At 41.3% G+C, this 19,196-nt stretch overlaps 1 protein-coding gene across 1 annotated transcript; it reads right to left on the minus strand.

The window, feature by feature from the left end:
• Positions 1–2,059: 2,059 nt before the first annotated feature.
• LOC139570599 (leucine-rich repeat, immunoglobulin-like domain and transmembrane domain-containing protein 1) lies at positions 2,060–17,997 on the minus strand. The gene is made up of 4 exons (XM_071392584.1): positions 17,297–17,997; positions 16,331–16,791; positions 14,574–14,879; positions 2,060–9,283 (listed from the first exon to the last, which is right to left on the minus strand). The coding sequence occupies exons 1-4, from the start codon at positions 17,416–17,418 to the stop codon at positions 8,220–8,222; spliced, it is 1,953 nt and encodes a 650-aa protein (XP_071248685.1). The 5' UTR covers positions 17,419–17,997; the 3' UTR covers positions 2,060–8,219.
• Positions 17,998–19,196: the final 1,199 nt, after the last annotated feature.

Consider the following 19,196-nt stretch of genomic DNA (forward strand, 5'->3'; position numbering starts at 1 on the left):
CATACCATTGTCACGACTTCGGCTGAGGTCGGCTCCTCTCCTTGTTCGGGCGGCATTCGGCGGTCGACGTCACCGGCTTTCTAGTCATCACCGATCCATGTTTCCTTTTTTTCCTTTTGTTTTGTCTTGATTATGCACACCTGATTTCTATTCCCTTATTATGTTCCTTATTTACCCTCTCGTCTACCTTCCTGTTTTGTCCGTGATTGTTTTGTGTTACCGTGTGTGTTGGAGGGTTTTCTCTATACGTTATGTTTCCTTGTTGGAGATATTCCGGTTTTTGTATAATATTTTGAGTAAAGACTTTTGTGTTTTTCTCAAACCTGTGTCCTGCGCCTGACTCAGACTACGAACCCAACATTTTATCACAACCATCACTATATAGGGCATTTAAACTTTAGATATATTGTCCATGCATAGTACCCAAATAAAAAAAATATTCAAAAATTATTCTAAATATAACCATGACTTTGTACATTATGTGCATCATATATTATCCATATCTTCACACATTTGTGTAATACCGGGAACTAATTACGCAACAGATTTACTTGTTGGCTGACATTCCAATTTATTTACATAAAATATTAAATCACACATGTGACAAAATAGTGAGTACAATTCAGTAGTCTGTGAGGAATAGCCAAGTCAGCCAAGGCTTCATTAATCCCTGGATCCCCTCTGTAATTCTATGCACTGGCTGTATAAAGAAGGGTGGAGCTCAGCCCTGTCTCTATAACTGGATTGGCTGCATCAGAGGATCAACATTTTTGCTGTTTTCCTTGCGATTCGGCTCTGACCTGATTTTAACCAAGCTCCGGAGATGCAATATCACCATGTAATCTTGTACGCCTGCCAAAGTATTCCCTTGCCAGTGCAACCCAAACCTCACATACCAAACAGCAGAATTAATGTCACGACTTCCGCCGAAGTCGGCCCCTCTCCTTGTTCGAACGGTGTTCGGCGGTCGACGTCACCGATCTTCTAGCCATCACTGAACCATTTTTCATTTTCCATTGGTTTTGTCTCATCTTCCATCACACCTTGGAAGTGTTCCAATCCCATCAATTACATGTTGTGTTTTTAACCCTCTGTTTCCCCTCTTGTCCTTGTCGGTGATTGTTTGATTGTATGTTTGTGCAAGTTATGTGTTAGTGCGCGACGGGTTTTGTATCCAATTTAATTATTTTATATATTTTGGTTTTTGGAGGTTTGTTAACTTTTATTAAACGACTCCGTTTATGCCAAGTTTGTTCTCCTGCGCCTGACTTCCCTGCCACCAACACACACCGAAGACATCACAACTGTGAAATAACACATATGGAATCATGTAGTAACCAAAAAAGTGTTAAACAAATCAAAATACATTTTATATTTGAGATACTTCAAAGTATCCACCGTTTGCCTTGATGACAGCTTTGCACACTCTTGGCATTCTCTCAAACAGTTTCATGAGGCAATCTAAAATCTAAAATATATTTTGATTTGTTTAACACTTTTTTTGTTACTACATGATTCCATGTGGGTTATTTCATAGTTTCAACGTCTTCACTATTATTCTACAATGTAGAAAATAGCAAAAAATAAAGAAAAACCCTTGAATGAGTAGGTGCGTCCAAACTTTTGACTGGTACTGTACATTAAACACAGACTGCCCCTTGCTAATCAGGAGACTCGGGTATGTTGTCGTGGATTTTCACTAAAATTGCTTCACTGGAACCTGGTTAAATGAAGTTTGTAGTGTGGCTAGACACTGGTTGGCTGACACGTAATGCACTGTCAGCATGCATTCAAAGCTACTAACCACTTTCAGTGCTAACTAGAGCTCTCTAATCATATCCTGATATTGACAGCAGATTAGTTTTATTTTAGGCCTCCAACAGTTCAAATTGAATTAATTCCCCTTTAATTGTAGGACTCTGACATTTCACATTGGAATCATTCCTCTTTAATTGTATTTCACATTATTAAATTGGGAGTTAGGGCCACTGATTGAGATTGAAAATGTTTGCGGAAAATATGTTGGGTATAAAAACACAGCAGATGCTGAATAAATAAATATAAAAGTGTATTTTAATATATTTAAATTAAAATAGCATATTTGGAATACATACAATGGATAATTATGCATTGCAATGTAGGTGACACAAAACAGGTAAAATAGAAATACATAGTTTTGATAGTTCTACGTTTTTCTCAATCCTAAATAACTCTCATCATGCAGAATTTTCACCTTATTTATTTACATATTTCAGTCTGTTGTGTACTTCACTCCAGCTCCAGCCAGCATTCTTCCATTCCTCATTGTGATGAACCATGCCTTTGTATATCTTCTTCAAGAACATACAATTGAAAAATACAGATGCATATGTTTATAAATTTAAGTGTAAATCGTACAGACAATGATTTACAAATCATACACATACATATCATATACAAAGAAAAAAACTATGATGTCAATAAGTTCCCTTTTAAGCACGTCAGTTGGGAGACGGTTATCCTAAGGGGTTGTGGTTGGATTTGAAATTGCCATTTACAGTTGAAGTCGGAAGTTTACATACACTTAGGTTGGAGTCATTAAAACTCATTTTTCAACCACTCAATGAACTTCTTGTTAACAAACTATAGTTTTGGCAAGTTTGTCTACTTTGTGCATGACACAAGTACTTTTTCCAACAATTGTTTACAGACAGATCATTTCACTTATAATTCACTGTATCACAATTCCAGTGGGTCAGAAGTTTACATACACTAAGTTGACTGTGCCTTTAAACAGCTTGGAAAATTCCAGAAAATGATGTCATGGCTTTAGAAGCTTTTGATAGGAGAATTGCCATCATTTGAGTCAATTGGAGGTGTACCTGTGGATGTATTTCAAGGCCTACCTTCAAACGCAGTGCCTCTTTGATTGACATCATGGGAAAATCAAAAGATATCAGCCAAGACCTCAGAAAAAACATTGTAGACCTCCAAAAGTGTGGTTCATCCTTGGGAGCAATTTCCAAACGCCTGAAGGTACCACGTACATCTGTACAAACAATAGTACGTAAGTATAAACACCATGGGACCACACAGCCATCATACCGCTCAGGAAGGAGACTCAGTCTGTCTCCTAGAGATGAACGTACTTTGGTGTGAAAAGTGCAAATCAATCCCAGAACAACAGCAATAGACCTTGTGAAGATGCTGGAGGAAACAGGTACAAAAGTATCTATATCCACAGTAAAAGGAGTCCTATATCAACATAACCTGAAAGGAAGAAGCCACTGCTCAAAAACCGCCATTAAAAAAGCCAGACTACGGTTTGCAACAGCACATGGGGACAAGGATCGTACTTTTTGGAGAAATATCCTCTTGATCTGATGAAAAAAAAATAGAACTGTTTGGCCATAACGACCATCGTTATGTTTGGAGGAAAAAGGGGGAGGATTGCAAGCCGAACAACACCATCCCAACCGTGAAGCACGGGGGTGGCAGCATCATGTTGTGGGGGTCCTTTGCTGCAGGAGGGACTGGTTCACTTCACAAAATAGATGGCATCATGAGGGAGGAAAATTATGTGGATATATTGAAGCAACATCTCAAGACAGTCAGGAAGTTAAAGCTTGTCGCAAATGGGTCTTCCAAATGTACAATGACCCCAAGCATACTTCTAAAGTCATGGCAAAATGGCTTAAGGACAACACAGTCAATGCCATAGTCAATCCCAACCAATCCCATAGAAAATTTGTGGGCAGAACTGAAAAAGCGTGTGCGAGCAAGGAGGCCTACAAACCTGACTCCGTTACACCAGCTCTGGTCAGGAGGATTGGGCCAAAATTCACCCAACTTATTGTGGGAAGCTTATGGAAGGCTACCCGAAATGTTTGACCCAAGTTAAACAATTTAGAGGCAATGCTACCAAATACAAATTGAGTGTATGTAAACGTCTGACCCACTGGGAACGTGATGAAAGAAATATAAGCTGAAATAATTCATTTTTCTACTACTTTTCTGGCATTTCACATTCTTAAAGTGAAAAACTGAGTTTAAACGTATTTGGCTAAGGTGTATGTAAACTTTTAGACTTCCGACTTCAACTGTATATAACGTAACAGTCAAAAGTATGGACACACCTAAACTATTAAACAACACATGGAATCATGTAGCAACCAAAAAAGTGTCAAACAAATCTAATATATTTTATATTTGAGATTCTTCAAAGTAGCCAACCTTTGCACACTCTTTGCATTCTCTCAATCTGCTTCACGAGGAATGCTCTTCCAACAGTTTTGAAGGAGTTCCCACATATGCTGAGCACTTGTTGGCTGCTTTTCCTTGACTTTGCAGTCCAACCCAAACCATCTCGATTGGGTTGAGGTCGGATGATTGTGGAGGCCAGGTCATCTAATGCAGCACTTCATCACTCTCCTTCTTGGTCAAATAGCCCTTATACAGCCTGGAGGTGTGTTGGGGTCATTGTCCTGTTGAAAAACAAATGATAGTCCCACGAAGCGCAAACCAGATAGGATGGCGTATCGCTGCAGAATGCTGTGGTAGCCGTGCCGGTTAAGTGTGCCTTGAATTCTAAATAAATCACTGGCAGTGTCACCAGCAAAGCACCCCCCACACCATCACACCTCCTCCTCCATGCTTCACGTTGTGAACGACACATGCAGAGATCATCCATTCACGTACTCTGCATCTCACAAAGACACAGCGGTTGGAACCAAAAATCTAAAACTTGGACTCGACTATCAGACCAAAGGACAGATTTCTACCAGTTTAATGCCTATTGCTTGTGTTTCTTGGCCCAAGCAAGTCTCTTCTTATTATTGGTGTCCTTTGGTAGTGGTTTCTTTGCAGCAATCGACCACGAAGGCCTGATTCACGCAGTCTCCTCTGAGCAGTTGATGTTGAGATGAGTCTGCTACTTCTGAGGTGCAGTTAACTCTGGGTCTTCCTTTCCTGTGGCGGTCCTCATGAGAGCCAGTTTCATCACAGCGCTGGATGTTTTTTGCGACTGCACTTGAAGAAACGTTTAAAGTTCTTAACATTTTCCATATTGACTAACCTTCATCTCTTAAAGTAATGATGGACTGCCGTTTCTCTTCGCTTATTTGAGCTGTTCTTGCCATAATATGGACTTGGTCTTTTACCAAATAGGGCTACCTTCTATATACCATCCCTACCTTGTCACAACACAACTGATTGGCTAAAACGCATTAACAAGGAAAGAAATCCCACAAATTAACTTTTTACAAGGCACAACTACTTTAATTACTTTTTCATTGGCACAATAAACAAACTTAGGGATGACATGCCAGCAACAAACGCCGACACTACACATCCAAGTATATCTGACCAAATTTTGAAAGACAAGAATAGTACTTTTGAATTCTGTAAAGTCAGTGTGGAAGAGGTGAAAAAATATTTGTCTATCAACAATGACAACCCACCGGGGTCTGACAATCTGGATGGAAAATTACTGAGGATAATAGCAGACGATATTGCCACATTTTCAATTTAAGCCTACTAGAAATTGTGTCCCTCAGGCCTGGAGTGAAGTCATTCCGCTACCCAAGAATAGTAAAGCCCCCTTTACTGGCTCAAATAGGTGACCAATCAGCCTGTTAGCAACACTTAGTAAACCTCTGGGAAAAATTGAGTTTGACCAGATACAATGCTATTTCACAGTAAATAGACTTTCAGCACACACATAGGGAATTACATTCAACAAGCATGGCACTTACACAAATGACTGATGATTGGCTGAGAGAAATTTATGATATATATTTTTTAAATAAAATTTTAAATTGCACCTTTATTTAACTAGGCAAGTCAGTAAAGACAAATTCTTATTTACAATGACGGCCTACCCAGGCCAAACCTGGACAACTCTAGGCCAAGGAAGAACACCATTTATTATGGGGATCCATAATAAATACAAATACCTGTTAATGGAAATGCATTCCAGGTGAATGCATCATGAAACTGGTTGAGAGAATGCCAAGAGTGTGCAAAGCTGTCATCAAGGCAAAGGGTGGCTACTTTAAAGAATCTCAGATATAAAATGTATTTTGATTTGATTAAAACATTTTTGGTTACTACATGATTCCATATGTGTTTTTTCATAGTGATGATATCTTCACTATTATTCTACAATATAGCAATAGTAAAAATAAAGAAAAACCCTGGAATGAGTAGGTGTGTCCAAACTTTTGACTGGTACTGTATAGTTTGGGTATAATGTGTATATTTATGTTGTATATACAGGGCACATTTGCAAAAGAGACCTAGGACTCAATATGTCTTCCCTGTTAAAATAAAGGTTAAATAAAATAACAGGATTCCTATTACCTTTTCGGAGATGCTTTTTGGATTCGGGCCCAGGGCCAGGATTCATAAAGCCCTTCAGAGTAGGAGTTCTAATCTAGAATCAGGGGCTGTATCCACAAATCTATGCATGAAGCCATTTTAGTCATAACCCACTGTGCAAAAACTGGTTGAATCAATGTTGTTTCCACGTCATGAAATTAAATGTGATGAAGTGGTTAACGTAAGGGAATTTTGTATTTTTTTCACCCAACTCTTAACCTAAATCCAATGACATGGGTGCCATTTTTTGTTGAATTCAAGTTAGTTGACAACTCAACCAAAATTAAATCAAAACTAGATGTTGAATTGACACCTGTGCCCAGTGGGAAGAGTCCTACCTAGTCGACAGATATTTAGGAGATCATATGTGCGGTCCTAACTAGCTATACAGAAAATTGCTTTGGAGTTGTTGAAAGAATGTTTTGATATTTTTATATAATCAACCCATAAATTATCTAGAAGTACCTGCAACAGTATCTCTTGCACTTTTGAAAATAATTTCAAATTCATATTACTTGATGTACAGTCACATACACTGTGGGTGTCTAAAGTGTGCTATAGAGTTCACACACGGTGACACGTGATTGGTTATTCCCCCAATTTGCAACAATGTCAAGTGTCATGTCAAGTGTCATGACTATCATTTCTTTGCGTAATTACAAGTTGAGATAAACTTTTGAGTTGATTTTCGTCCTGGCTCAGAGTTAAACTCTGAGCTGGGATTTTTTAAATTATTGTCTTAAAACGGGTTTTAACAGGATTCCTAGGCCCTTTTCTGAAAAACTTTGTGCATATGGCCCCAGGTCCCCCCTGTCCATGTTATATAATTTATTATGATCCAAAAGTCTAAAGTGTTCCTAGAGCAGCACTCCTACTTTGAGACCTTTAATGAATATTGGCCCAGATGTCCTTCTTTCAGACTTTTACTTGATAACTTAACTATGATACATGTATTTAAATGAAATACTATCTGTAGGGCTCATTTGAGGGCTCATTTACAACTGATAGTCCCCCAGAAGTGTAAAAACACATTACATCATTAAAATTCTCTCTGTTGAAATACTATACATTTCAGATGTAAAAAAATTTAGGATAAAAATGACAAAACTCCTTTAAACTGATATTTCCATGATGGTGCATCGTCCAAGCGTCCTCTCATAGAACCCCCGATGTGGTGGCGCCCAACATGGTGGGAGAGGTGGGGGAGAGTCCTGTGCCCTGTGTGTGTGGGGGGGAACACGGTGAGAGAAAGGGAGACAACCAGATATGTGTGTTGGACTGTGATGAGCATTTCGACAAGGTGTGTGTGTGGGGCTGTGGTGAAACTTAGTGAGAGGGTGAGGTTTGTGTATGGGGCTGTGGTAGGGGTGAGGACGATGTGTGTGTCTGGGGCTATGGTGAAGATGAGATGTGTATGTAGGACTGTGCTGAGAGTGAGGGAGAGTATAGGACGTGTGTGGGTGGCTTTGGTGAGGCTGAGAGAAAGGATTAGGTGTGTGGGGACGAGGTTTGTGTGTGGGGCTATGGTGAGGAGTGTGTGTGGAGCAATGGTGAGGACGAGATGTGTGTGTGGGGCTGTGGTGAGAGTAAGGTGTGTGAGGATGAGATGTGTGTGTGGGGCTATGATGAAGATGGTGTGTGTGTGTGGGGCTATGATGAAGATGAGGTGTGTGTGTGGGGCTATGATGAAGATGAGGTGTGTGTGTGTGGCTATGATGGGGATGATGTGTGTGTCTGGGGCTATGATGGGGATGATGTGTGTGTCTGGGGCTATGCTGTAGAGGAGGTGTGTGTGTGGAGATGTGTTGAGCCAGAGGGTGCGAGTGTGGGAGATGGCATGGGGAGTGAGCTGGAGCATGAAGTCAGCAGAAGTACTCGTTGGGCTGACCCTCTATCTTAGCCGTGGCCTCAGAGTCCAGACTGGATCGGGCCGACAGCAGCCGGTTGGACTCCTCAGGGTTGAGTCTGGTCAGGTACTCACCCTCCAACCCTTTAGCCTTGGATCCGGGGGACAGCGTCTCAAAAGTAACATACGAGTCCTGGATGTCCTTGGACTTCTTGCCCCACATCTTCTGGATGCGCCTCTTGAGCGCGCCACAGCAGACGATGACGGTGAGTGGCACAGCAATGACACAAGCCACAGTAATCACGATGACGTTGATGAGCTTCTGGGTGCCAGCGGCACTGGCCGCCTCGTCGGTGGAGAAGATGACACACTGCTCCTTCTTGGGGATCAGGCCCCGGACACACACGCAGGCAATGTACTTAGTCTTGGGCACCAGGCCCTCGATGAAGACCCGATTCTGACCCGCTGCCACGTTGATCTTGCGCATGTCTCGCTCGCCGAAGACGGCATAGAGCACACTGAAGGCCGTGGTGTTCTTGGCCTTGGGCGCCCGCCAGTTCAGGGTGATGGTGTTTTCCGTGTCGCCCAACACCTTGACCGAGCGAACTATCCGGTCCGGGTCATACTGGGCCTGGGCCAGGTTGCTCAGGTTCGTCTTCTCCAGCTCCAGGAGTCCGTCTGGACTGGGCAACTTGGCTGATCCAGGGGTGGCTCTATCTGCCACACTTCCCACTACCACACCTTCAGGCTCAGGGTTGGAGTCCACAACAGCAGGTGGGGGTGGAGGGTTGGGGGTGGGAACCACTAACCTATCCACCAGTTTGTCCTGGTATGCTGCCTTCCCCATCCCGTTGGGTTTGTTGACTTTGTTTTTTTTTACAGTAGCAGCAACCACGCTGGTTTGGTTGTTGTTATTGTCGGGTTTTGGGGGAGCGTCGGAGACAACCAGGGAGATGATGGTCTCTGCATTTCCGGCGTAGTTAGTGGCCTTGCAGACATACTTCCCTGAGTCAAGGTAGGACACGGCTGGGACACTGAGGATGGACCAGATAATGCCTTCCTTGGAGTTCTCCTGCTGGACTGAAGAGCAAGAGAAGACACATGGACACACTATTAGTCAGAGTAAAAAAATGTAAATACTAAAAAGTAATACAAAGACAGGGGAGATTCCCATTTAAAGTGTTTTTTAATGCAGGGGCCACATCCACAAAGCGTCTCAGAAAAGGTCCTAGGAATCCTGTTAAAACCTTTTAAGACAAACTCTGAATAATATCAATTTGTTAAAAACCTGTTGAGGATAGAGGGCGCTATTTTCACCTTGGGAAAAAATCGTGCCAAATTTAAACGGCCTCGTACTCTATTCTTGCTCGTACAATATGCATATTATTATTACTATTGGATAGAAAACACTCTCAAGTTTCTAAAACCGTTTGAATTATATCTGTGAGTAGAACAGAACTCATTTTGCAGCAAACTTCCTGTCAGAAAGTGAAAAATCTGAAATCGAGGCTCTGTTCCAGGGCCTCCCTATACTTTTGCTTGAAATCTATTAGTATACATGCACTTCATACGCCTTCCACTAGATGTCAATAGGCTGTGAGAGGTGAAATGGGGTTTCTAGGTATATCTATGGTCAAAAGAGAGAGCTTGGAATGACATGACCCCAAATTCCTTTGTTCAGGAATGCGCAGAAAGGTCATCAGTATTGGCTTCTGAAAAGCATTCGTTATAGACGTCTAATATCTCCGGCTTTGATTTTATTTGATAAATGTGATAATATCATCGTAAAGTATTTTTTTTTCAATATAGTTTTATCAGATTTTTGATTTTTTTTCGGGAGTTTTGGCGTGTTCCGTTCTCTGCGTTTGTTGACAATGGACAGCTCGCGCCACTTGGCTAGTTTTGATTGCTAAATCAACAGACGAAGAGGACATTCTAAATCCAAACAACGATTGTTCTGGACAAAGGACCACTTGTACAAGATTCTGATGGAAGCTCAACAAAAAGTAGGACCCATTTATGATGTTATTTTCTATTTCTGTCGAATATGTGTTGTGTTTTCCACCTAGATTTTTGGCGCTGTCTCGCTATAACGTAAGCTGCATGTCGTACTGAAGTTATTTTTAGAATTCTAACACGGCAATTGCATTAAGAACTAGTGTATCTATCATTTCCTATACAACATGTATTTTTTAGTAAAGTTTATGAATAGTTATTTGGTCAGAATAGGTGAGTGTCAGAAATATATCCGGAGATTCTGGAAAATATTTGCTATATTTTCACAATGTATAACCACGGATTTCAGCTCTAAATATGCAAATTTTCAAACAAACCATATATGTATTGTGTAATATGATGTTATGGGACTGTCACGTTCCTGACCTGTTTTCTGTTGTTTTTGTATGTGTTTAGTTGGTCAGGGCGTGAGTTGGGGTGGGCATTCTATGTTATGTGTTTCTATGTTGGTTAATGGGTTGCCTGATATGGTTCTCAATTAGAGGCAGGTGTTTTACGTTTCCTCTGATTGAGAACCATATTAAGGTAGGTTGTTTCACATTGTTTGTGGTGGGTGATTGTCTCCTGTGTCTGTGTTTGTAGCGCCACACGGGACTGTTTCGGTTTGTTTGTAGTCTGTACCTGTTCGTGCGTTCTTCGTGTATATGTAAGTTCTTATGTTCAGGTCGGTCTGCGTCGTTTGTTGTTTTGTAGTTTGTTAAAATGTTTTCGTGTTTTTTCGTCTTTACTTTAATAAATTCATTATGTCTACATTTCACGCTGCATTCCTCCTCATCCGAGGAGGAGGAATTAAACAGCCGTTACAGAATCACCCACCAACAAAGGATCAAGCAGCGGGGAAAAGGAAAGCAACAGCGCACAAAGGAGGAATGGACATGGGAGGAAATATTGAACGGAAAAGGTCCATGGGCTCAGACAGGGGAATATCGCCGCTCGTTTGAAGAGAGGGAGGCAGCGAAATCCGAGGAGGAGGAATTAGACAGCCGTTACAAGGACTGTCATCTGATGAAGTTTATGAAGGTTAGTGAAATAATTAATATCTTTTGCTGGTTTTGTCGCTATCAATACTGTTGCTTTGAATCAATGCTGTTGTGTGGTAGGCTATTGTAGTAAGCTAATATAATGCTATATTGTGTTTTCGCTGTAAAACACTTAAAAAAATCTGAAATATTGACTGGATTCACAAGATCTTTGTCTTTCATTTGCTGTACACCATGTATTTTTCTAGTATTTAGGTATTTCACGTTGGTCTCTATAATTACTCTGGCTGCTTCGGTGCTATTTCTGATGGTAGCTGTGATGGTAGCTGCAATGTAAAACTGATTTATACCTCAAATATGCACATTTTTCGAACAAAACATAGATTTATTGTATAACATGTTAAAAGACTGTCATCTGATGAAGTTGTTTCTTGGTTAGTTTGGTTGGTTCTTGGTTGGTTTGGTTGGTTTTGTGCAAGCTACCTGTGCTGTGAAAGAAATGTCTGTGTGCACCAAATAGATGGCATGATGAGGGAGGAAAATTATGTGGATATATTGAAGCAACATCTCAAGACATCAGTCAGGAAGTTAAAGCTTGGTCGCAAATGGATCTTCCAAATGGACAATGACCCCAAGCATACTTCCAAAGTTGTGGCAAAATGGCTTAAGGACAATAAAGTCAAGGTATTGGAGTGGCCATTACAAAGCCCTGACCTCAGTCCCAAAGAAAATGTGTGGGCAGAACTGAAAAAGCATGTGCAAGCAAGGAGGCCTAAAACCTGACTCTGTTACACCAGCTCTGTCAGGACCAATGGGCCAAAATTCACCCAACTTTGTGGGAAGCTTATGGAAGGCTATCCGCAACGTTTGACCCAAGTTAAACAATTTAATGGCAATGCTACCAAATACTAATTGAGTGTATGTAAACTTCTGACCCACTGGGAATGTGATGAAAGAAATAAAGATGAAATAAATCATTCTACTATTATTCTGACATTTCACATTCTTAAAACAAAGTGGTGATCCCAACTGACCTAAGACAGGGAATTTTTACTAGGATTAAATGTCAGGAATTGTGAAAAACAGAGTTTAAATGTATTTGGCTAAGGTGTATTTAAACTTCCGACTTCAAATGCGCGTGTAGCACCAGCTGAATACGTTACAAATGGTTAAGAAATCTACCACTCTATAGACCAAGCAGACTAAGACGTGAGCCGGATGTTGCAAAATGATTTAAAACTACAACTCTACCAAAGGACAAGACTAGAGAACGTGAGGTCGCTGGTCCCCACATTGAAATTGTTACCACTCTATAGACCAAGCAGACTGAGGTGTAAGCCGAATGTTGCAAAATGGTTATAAACTCTGAAACTATCGATCACTGCAGAAGAAGAAAATCCTAGACATCGCGTTAACAGTCTGCAGCTGAAAACGTACGTAGCCTAGTACGAGAACACCAACAACCTCTGAAGCATTCTAACGAGATGAACTCAAAGAACTACTGTACAGGTTATGTCGAAGTATCCATTCTTACCACCACCATGAGCAGGAGCTCTACCTAAGGATATGTTGATCTCTGGTGGCCGAACCAGTGTCGTACACCCAACATCTCTGTGACCAAAGGATTGGCACGATCAAGGACAGCTCAATCGTGAATATATAAATTGCATTCCTTTCTCCGAATGAGCGGTTATTAGAGTGCTTAAGATTTTTAATTTTCATGAGCGTAGCCTCCCATAGTCCGATAGAGTAACTCCTTTGTCTCCCTTTTCCTCCCCCTCCTCTCTCTGAATTCTCCACTGTGTATAACCAAACTGTTCTGTTTTGTTAATCTTCGAGAGACGATTTACTGTATTATGTTAGTGTGTATTTGTGTATTCTGTAATTGTTTAATTAGTTAGTAAATAAATAATTGAGCCAATTTGTGTATCGCTGATTCATCAATAAAGTAGGGTTCGTGCAGACTACAGGACATTACGACGTTCAGAATGACTGATGAGGTAATAATACAGTAATACACTGTAATCGATAAGATTTGAAAATATCTGAAGCGAGTTAAATTTGGTAAATAATAACTTTAAACAACATTTTCCCATGGTGCCCCGACTTCCTAGTTAATTAATGTGTATATGATTAGTTTAATCACATAATAATTACACATAGAGAATTGATTTGATAATATAACAGTCTTTCACTTTAATGATAGTCACGTCATCACAATGATTTATGATAAACAGAGTAGCAGCAGTGTATATGATGATTGTATTTCAGTCAGTATAAATGTATGTGAATATTATGTGTGTGTTAGCTAATGATGGAGTGAGTGTTTGTCTGTGTGTTGTTGTGTCAGTTTGTGTGAGTGTGTAGGGCCCTATGAGTGTGTATAGAGACAGAGCAAAAAATGTTAATAAATACAAGGGTCAACTCAGATCGTCCGTGTAGCCAGTTGTTCGCTATTTAGTTAGCCATTTAGTAGTCTTATGGCTTGTGGATAGAAGCTGTTCAGGAGCCTTTTGGTGTCAGACTTGATGCACCGGTACCGGTTGCCGTATGGAAGCAGACTTCCCTGGATGGCAGGGAGTTCAACCCCAGTGATGTACTGGGCTGTCTGCACCACCTTCTGTAGCACCATGTGATCGAGGGCGGTACTATTGCCATACCAAGCATGGGTGCAGCAGGGGAAAAAATGGTACAGCTGCAAAACCTTTTTAACCTCCTGAGGGGGAAAAGGTGCTGTAACGCCTTCTTCACAACCGTGCACTTGTGTGTGGATCATTTTAAGTTGATATGCAAAAAAATGACTTCATAATAAGATGATACATAATTGCATTATCACTTAACTACCTACAACATATTTGGCTGGCTACCAAAAAAAGCTTGAAGCCATTTCTCTCGGTTTTTACTGCATTTTGCCTTTGTAGGGCAGTATGCATCACTGCCTATTTTAGTAAGAATTATGAAGTCAAGAAGCTAGGACTACTAGCTAGCTAGCTACATTGATTAGCTAGGTTCACAATGTAAACAAAAGCAACTTGTGTAATAAGAGGATCATATAGTACAAACACTAGCAACAATTGAATGAGTATTTGAAAAAAACTGGACAAATCTATTGTAGCTATGCATAATCGATGGATATGGTACAGTACAGTAGAACATATATAATAAATATGCTCTTCCCCTCTGCTCCTCTCCGCTCTCAAAAAAACGCGCTCTGTGCAGCAGGTAGAACAGCACATTGATACGACGCTTATGGCAAAGAAATGCGACGTGTGTAGTGGAGCTAAAGCGTTATAGTGGAGCTGAAGTGTTACAGTCACACAGACACAGAGAGAGAAAGGAAGAGAAGCAAACACACAAATCCCTTGCTGACTCACCTGTCCCGTTCAGGGCTTTCCCTTCCGCCCTGCGCCAGGCCAGATCCGGGCTGGGAACGCCAATGGTCCCGCAGCGCAGCAGCACGTTGTTTCCCACGGTGCTGCGGACGTGCGCCACCGCTGGGTGGACGCGTGGCGCCTGGCACCTCCGCAGCTCCGCATCGCTGAACAGAACACCTGACAGGCTCTCGGGAGCTGCACAGCGGAGGCGTGTGTCGATTAATGCCACAGAGAATGTTGGCGACTTCTGGAACTGGACCAGGTCATACAGGCGGCAGTCACACAGCCAGGGGTTGTCATGGAGACCTGGATGGTTCAAGGTCAACTCATTAAGTCACATGGCAAAATAAAATTGAACTCTGAATTCTGTGATGAATAAAATAAAAAAGGATACTAATGGGGATTGGTGGGGTCAGAGGAGAGGGGAGAACATAAGAGTTACAGTATGAAGTGGGGGACACGTTATAATATCCTGGTTAGGTCATGAAAAACTCCTTGGCCTGGTCAGTTTACAAACACATCGTGAATGAAAGGAATGACAGTGTCTCTCTGGTTACACAGCTTTTCTGTATGGCTACAGATGACTGCTGTGGATGTCTGTGTGAGGATTACTTACATTCTAGAATAAACTACAATGATGGGTGTGGTGATGATGACAACGATAATGACGACGGCGACGATGATGGTTAACCTCTTGGAAATAGTGGGAGCTTAAATTGGGATTTAGGCAGTGATTGAACAATATTCAGATCATGTTGGCTTTTTCAGAAGATTTGGGAACTTAGCACACAAATTTGTCTGTATATCTCTTTTTTTCTCAATTTCGAGGGATTTTTCAACCAGCAACTCTGAGTGACTAAAATAGATGTTACTTAAGCCATTTTTTTTTTATCTCAAGTGTTTTTAGGATCGGTAAGTTGACTGAGAACACATTCTCATTTACAGCAACAACCTGGGGAATAGTTACAGGGGAGATGAATGAGCCAAATGGAAGCTGGGGATGATTAGTTGGCCAGTTTGGAAATTTAGCCAGGACACCAGAGCTAACACCTCTACTCTTACAATGAGTGCCATGGGATCTTTAGAGACAACAGAAAGTCAGGACACCAGTTTAACGTCCCATTCAAAAGAAGACACCCTACACAGGGCAATGCTCCCAATCACTGCCCTGGGGTATTAGAATATATTTTTTGACCAGTGGAAAGAGTACCTCCTACTGGCCCTCCTACTGGCCCTCCAACACCAGCAGCATCTGGTCTCCCATCCAGGGACCAACTAGGTCCAACCATGCTTAGCTTTAGAGACAAGGTAGCAGTGGTATGCAGGTTGGTATGCTGCTGGCCAAAGATGACAATGATGATGACAACGATAATGACGACGGCGATGATGGTTAAATTGAGATTTAGGGAGTGATTTCACAATACTCAGATCATGTTGACTTTTTCAGAGGATTTGGGAACATATCACACATTTGTTTGTATACAGTATCTCCTTTTTTCTCCATTTCGAGGGATTTTTCAACCAACAACTCTGAGTGACTGAAAAAGATGTAGCTTACTTTACTTAAGCAATTTTTTAGGATGGAAAACATGCCTGATATGAATGTATGATTCTCTTGTGGTTTTATATTAGGGCTGCCTTCTAGCCACATTTCCCTTGTAAATGAGAGTGTATCTCAATTGTACATGCGATCACCTGGTAAATTGTGAGGGAAAAAAGGAAAAAGGAAAAGGTAAAAAAAAATCTCTCTCCCTTACCAAGTATCATTTTGGAGTTCTCTGGGCCCTGCACAGGTTTAACTGTTAGCCAGGTGGCGAGCACCTCAGCCGGAACAGTCAGAAGGTTGTTGCTGGACAGATCCAGGTAGGTCAGGTTTTTTAAATAAATTGTGGCGTCTGCGGGAACTGAGGTCAACTGGTTGTTGTGCAAGTCGAGCAGCGTGAGGCTGGACATATCCATAAGAGACTCCCAGGGGAACGCGGTGAGGGCATTCCCGTCAAGTCGCAGCTCCTCCAGATTTAGCATCCCACGGAAACTGTCCGGCTTGAGAGAGGACAGCACATTGAAGGACATCCAGAGGAACTCCAGATTGGGGAGGTAACTGAAGGCTTCGCTCGGGATCCGATGGATGGCTGTTTTCTCGATTCGCAGCTTGGACGTGTCCACGGGGAAACTGGCAGGCACAATGGAGATCTCGGGGTCATTGCAAATTACGCTCCTGAGGAAACAACGGGATGTGTTATACCTAGGCTTATGTTGTTTAAATAAAACATGTGGGAGGAAAGGAACACAAATATTATTATTTGAACTGTCTTTTTGTAAAAAGAAACTGACATTTTTGGTGTGAATTATTTGTTAAATGTCAAATTGGGTTTTCATACGAGTTATTTAATACAGGCTATGTGCCAATTATAGTAAATGAATTCAAAAGCCTACATGTAGGACCTAACACTCTCACTAGAAACGCAACTCAGAGAGATTGTCAGAGATAGAGAGTTGGTCAACGTGCCTTTGCAAGATAATCCTGCATTAAATAAAATTGAACATCATGCACTCCCAATAATTTACTTTGTCCACATGCTGATTTCGCAGTGAAGGTCCAACATCTGTAATCGTGCGAGAAAAGTCTCTTAAATTAAACGGAATGCGTCTGCACAAAGAAATAAAAACATGCACATTAAGCGATACATTGGTTGGTTTTGTCATTAATTTCTTCTACTCACCTGGCCATAGATCCATCACTTAGGTTGTGAAAAAAACAGCTGCACTGTGGCGGGCACGCGCTCGCCGAGGAGGGTAGCGCACCTGTCGCCAGGTAGAGTCCCAAGACGAATGCGAGGAACATTTTGGCCCACTTTTATGCGTGCACTGCACAGCTAGCCTGCATGCACCCAGTCAGCACCCACTGAAGCCAAACAGACCTGCGTTTGTCATTTACCGAAATATCATCTGCACGGTTTTGTCCCACGGCTTCGCTGTCCCATAGCGATCAGACTGCTATGAGTCCCGAGATAAGAAGGATAGACAAGGATTAGCGAAAGGACTGCAGTCTTTTCATCTGGATGCATATTTCATCCTGGAATCCGATAGGCTGCGCAGAGACGTCCCTATTTATTATCACACAAAATACTTCCGAAATTGTCATAATCCACTGTGATGTTTGTCTTTTTTTCTCCACCACAAATTCAGTTTGTTAATTTGAACCCTGCCGTGACTGGTAAACTATTGTTGGGCTGCGCTGGTTTTGCCAAGGTGTGGCACCGTGGTAAAATTGGTTTGAGATTCGATGTTGGCCAGACATTCGGACCTTTAAACTTCAATAGCTCGCAAACGACTTGACCTACATAACTCAGGTTAGGCTCTTTATGAAAGAAAAAAGGTGTACAGCATTGCACAGGTTTTATTTGACCGATTCCGACCCTAGTTTCACAATCAAAAGGCAGCGGTGTTTACTACACCGCTGCGGTTGGATTATGAAACTAGGCTCGGATTTGACGGGAATGCTAATAGTTAGGGACCATCAACAAAGTGCATGATCACAATATTCAAATTGCAATAGCTCCTCAACCGCGTCATTTAGCAACCTCATTTCAACTGTCAATTATTCCTCACATAGAGCGGCATGTTGCACAATCTTTGGTTTTCTCATAAAATGATTAAATTAAATATATATATTTATAAAAAACACTTACAATTAAATATCCGGTTGATCACATGACCTAGGCACCTCAAAACAACTTTGTATTGTTCAAAGAGACACACAAAGTACGCCCTTTGGTCTCATTAAGTGCTTACACGGTTTTATGAATCTTTAGAAGTCCAATGGCTCACGTGACTTAGCAACCTCATTTAACTGCCTATTATTCCTTGTATAGAGAGACATTTTGCACTCCCTTTAGTTCTCATAAAATTATAAATTGTATTTATATATACATACAGTTGAGGTCGGAAGTTTACATACACTTAGGTTGGAGTCATTAAAACTCATTTTTCAACCACCCCACAAATTTCTTGTTAACAAACTAGTTTTGGCAAGTCGGTTAGGACATCTACTTTGTGCATGACACAAGAAATTTTTACAACAATTGTTTACAGACAGATTATTTCACTTGTAATTCATTGTATCACAATTCCAGTGGGTCAGAAGTTAACATACACTAAATTGAGTGTGCCTTTAAACAGCTTGAAAAATTTCAGAAAATGATGTCATGGCTTTAGAAGCTTCTGATAGGCTAATTGACATCATTTGAATTAATTGGAGGTGTACCTGTGGATGTATTTCAAAGCCTACCTTCAAACTCAGTGCCTCTTTGCTTGACATCAAAGGCAAATCAAAAGAAATCAGCCCAAAAATTGTAGACCTCCACAAGTCTGGTTCATCCTTGGGAGCAATTTCCAAACACCTGAAGGTATTACGTTCATCTGTACAAACAATAGTACGCAAGTATAAACACCATTGGGACCACGCAGCCGTCATACCGCTCAGGAAGGAGATGCGTTCTGTCTCCTAGAGATTAAGGTACTTTGGTGCGAAAAGTGCAAATCAATCCCAGAACAACAGCCATGGCCATGTGAAGATGCTGGAGGAAACAGGTACAAAAGTACCTATATCCACAGTAAAAC

The sequence above is a fragment of the Salvelinus alpinus genome, chromosome 3 (assembly GCF_045679555.1).
Source record: "Salvelinus alpinus chromosome 3, SLU_Salpinus.1, whole genome shotgun sequence".
Taxonomy (NCBI): domain Eukaryota; kingdom Metazoa; phylum Chordata; class Actinopteri; order Salmoniformes; family Salmonidae; genus Salvelinus; species Salvelinus alpinus.

Excerpts from the sequence above, each read along its gene's own strand:
- LOC139570599 (XM_071392584.1), bottom strand. The coding sequence starts at position 17,418 with ATGTTCCTCGCATTCGTCTTGGGACTCTACCTGGCGACAGGTGCGCTA. Across the intron at positions 16,792-17,296 it reads AGTGATGGATCTATGGCCAG|GAGCGTAATTTGCAATGACC; the intron begins GTGAGTAGAAGA and ends TTGTTTCCTCAG. Across the intron at positions 14,880-16,330 it reads GAACTCCAAAATGATACTTG|GTCTCCATGACAACCCCTGG; the intron begins GTAAGGGAGAGA and ends TGAACCATCCAG.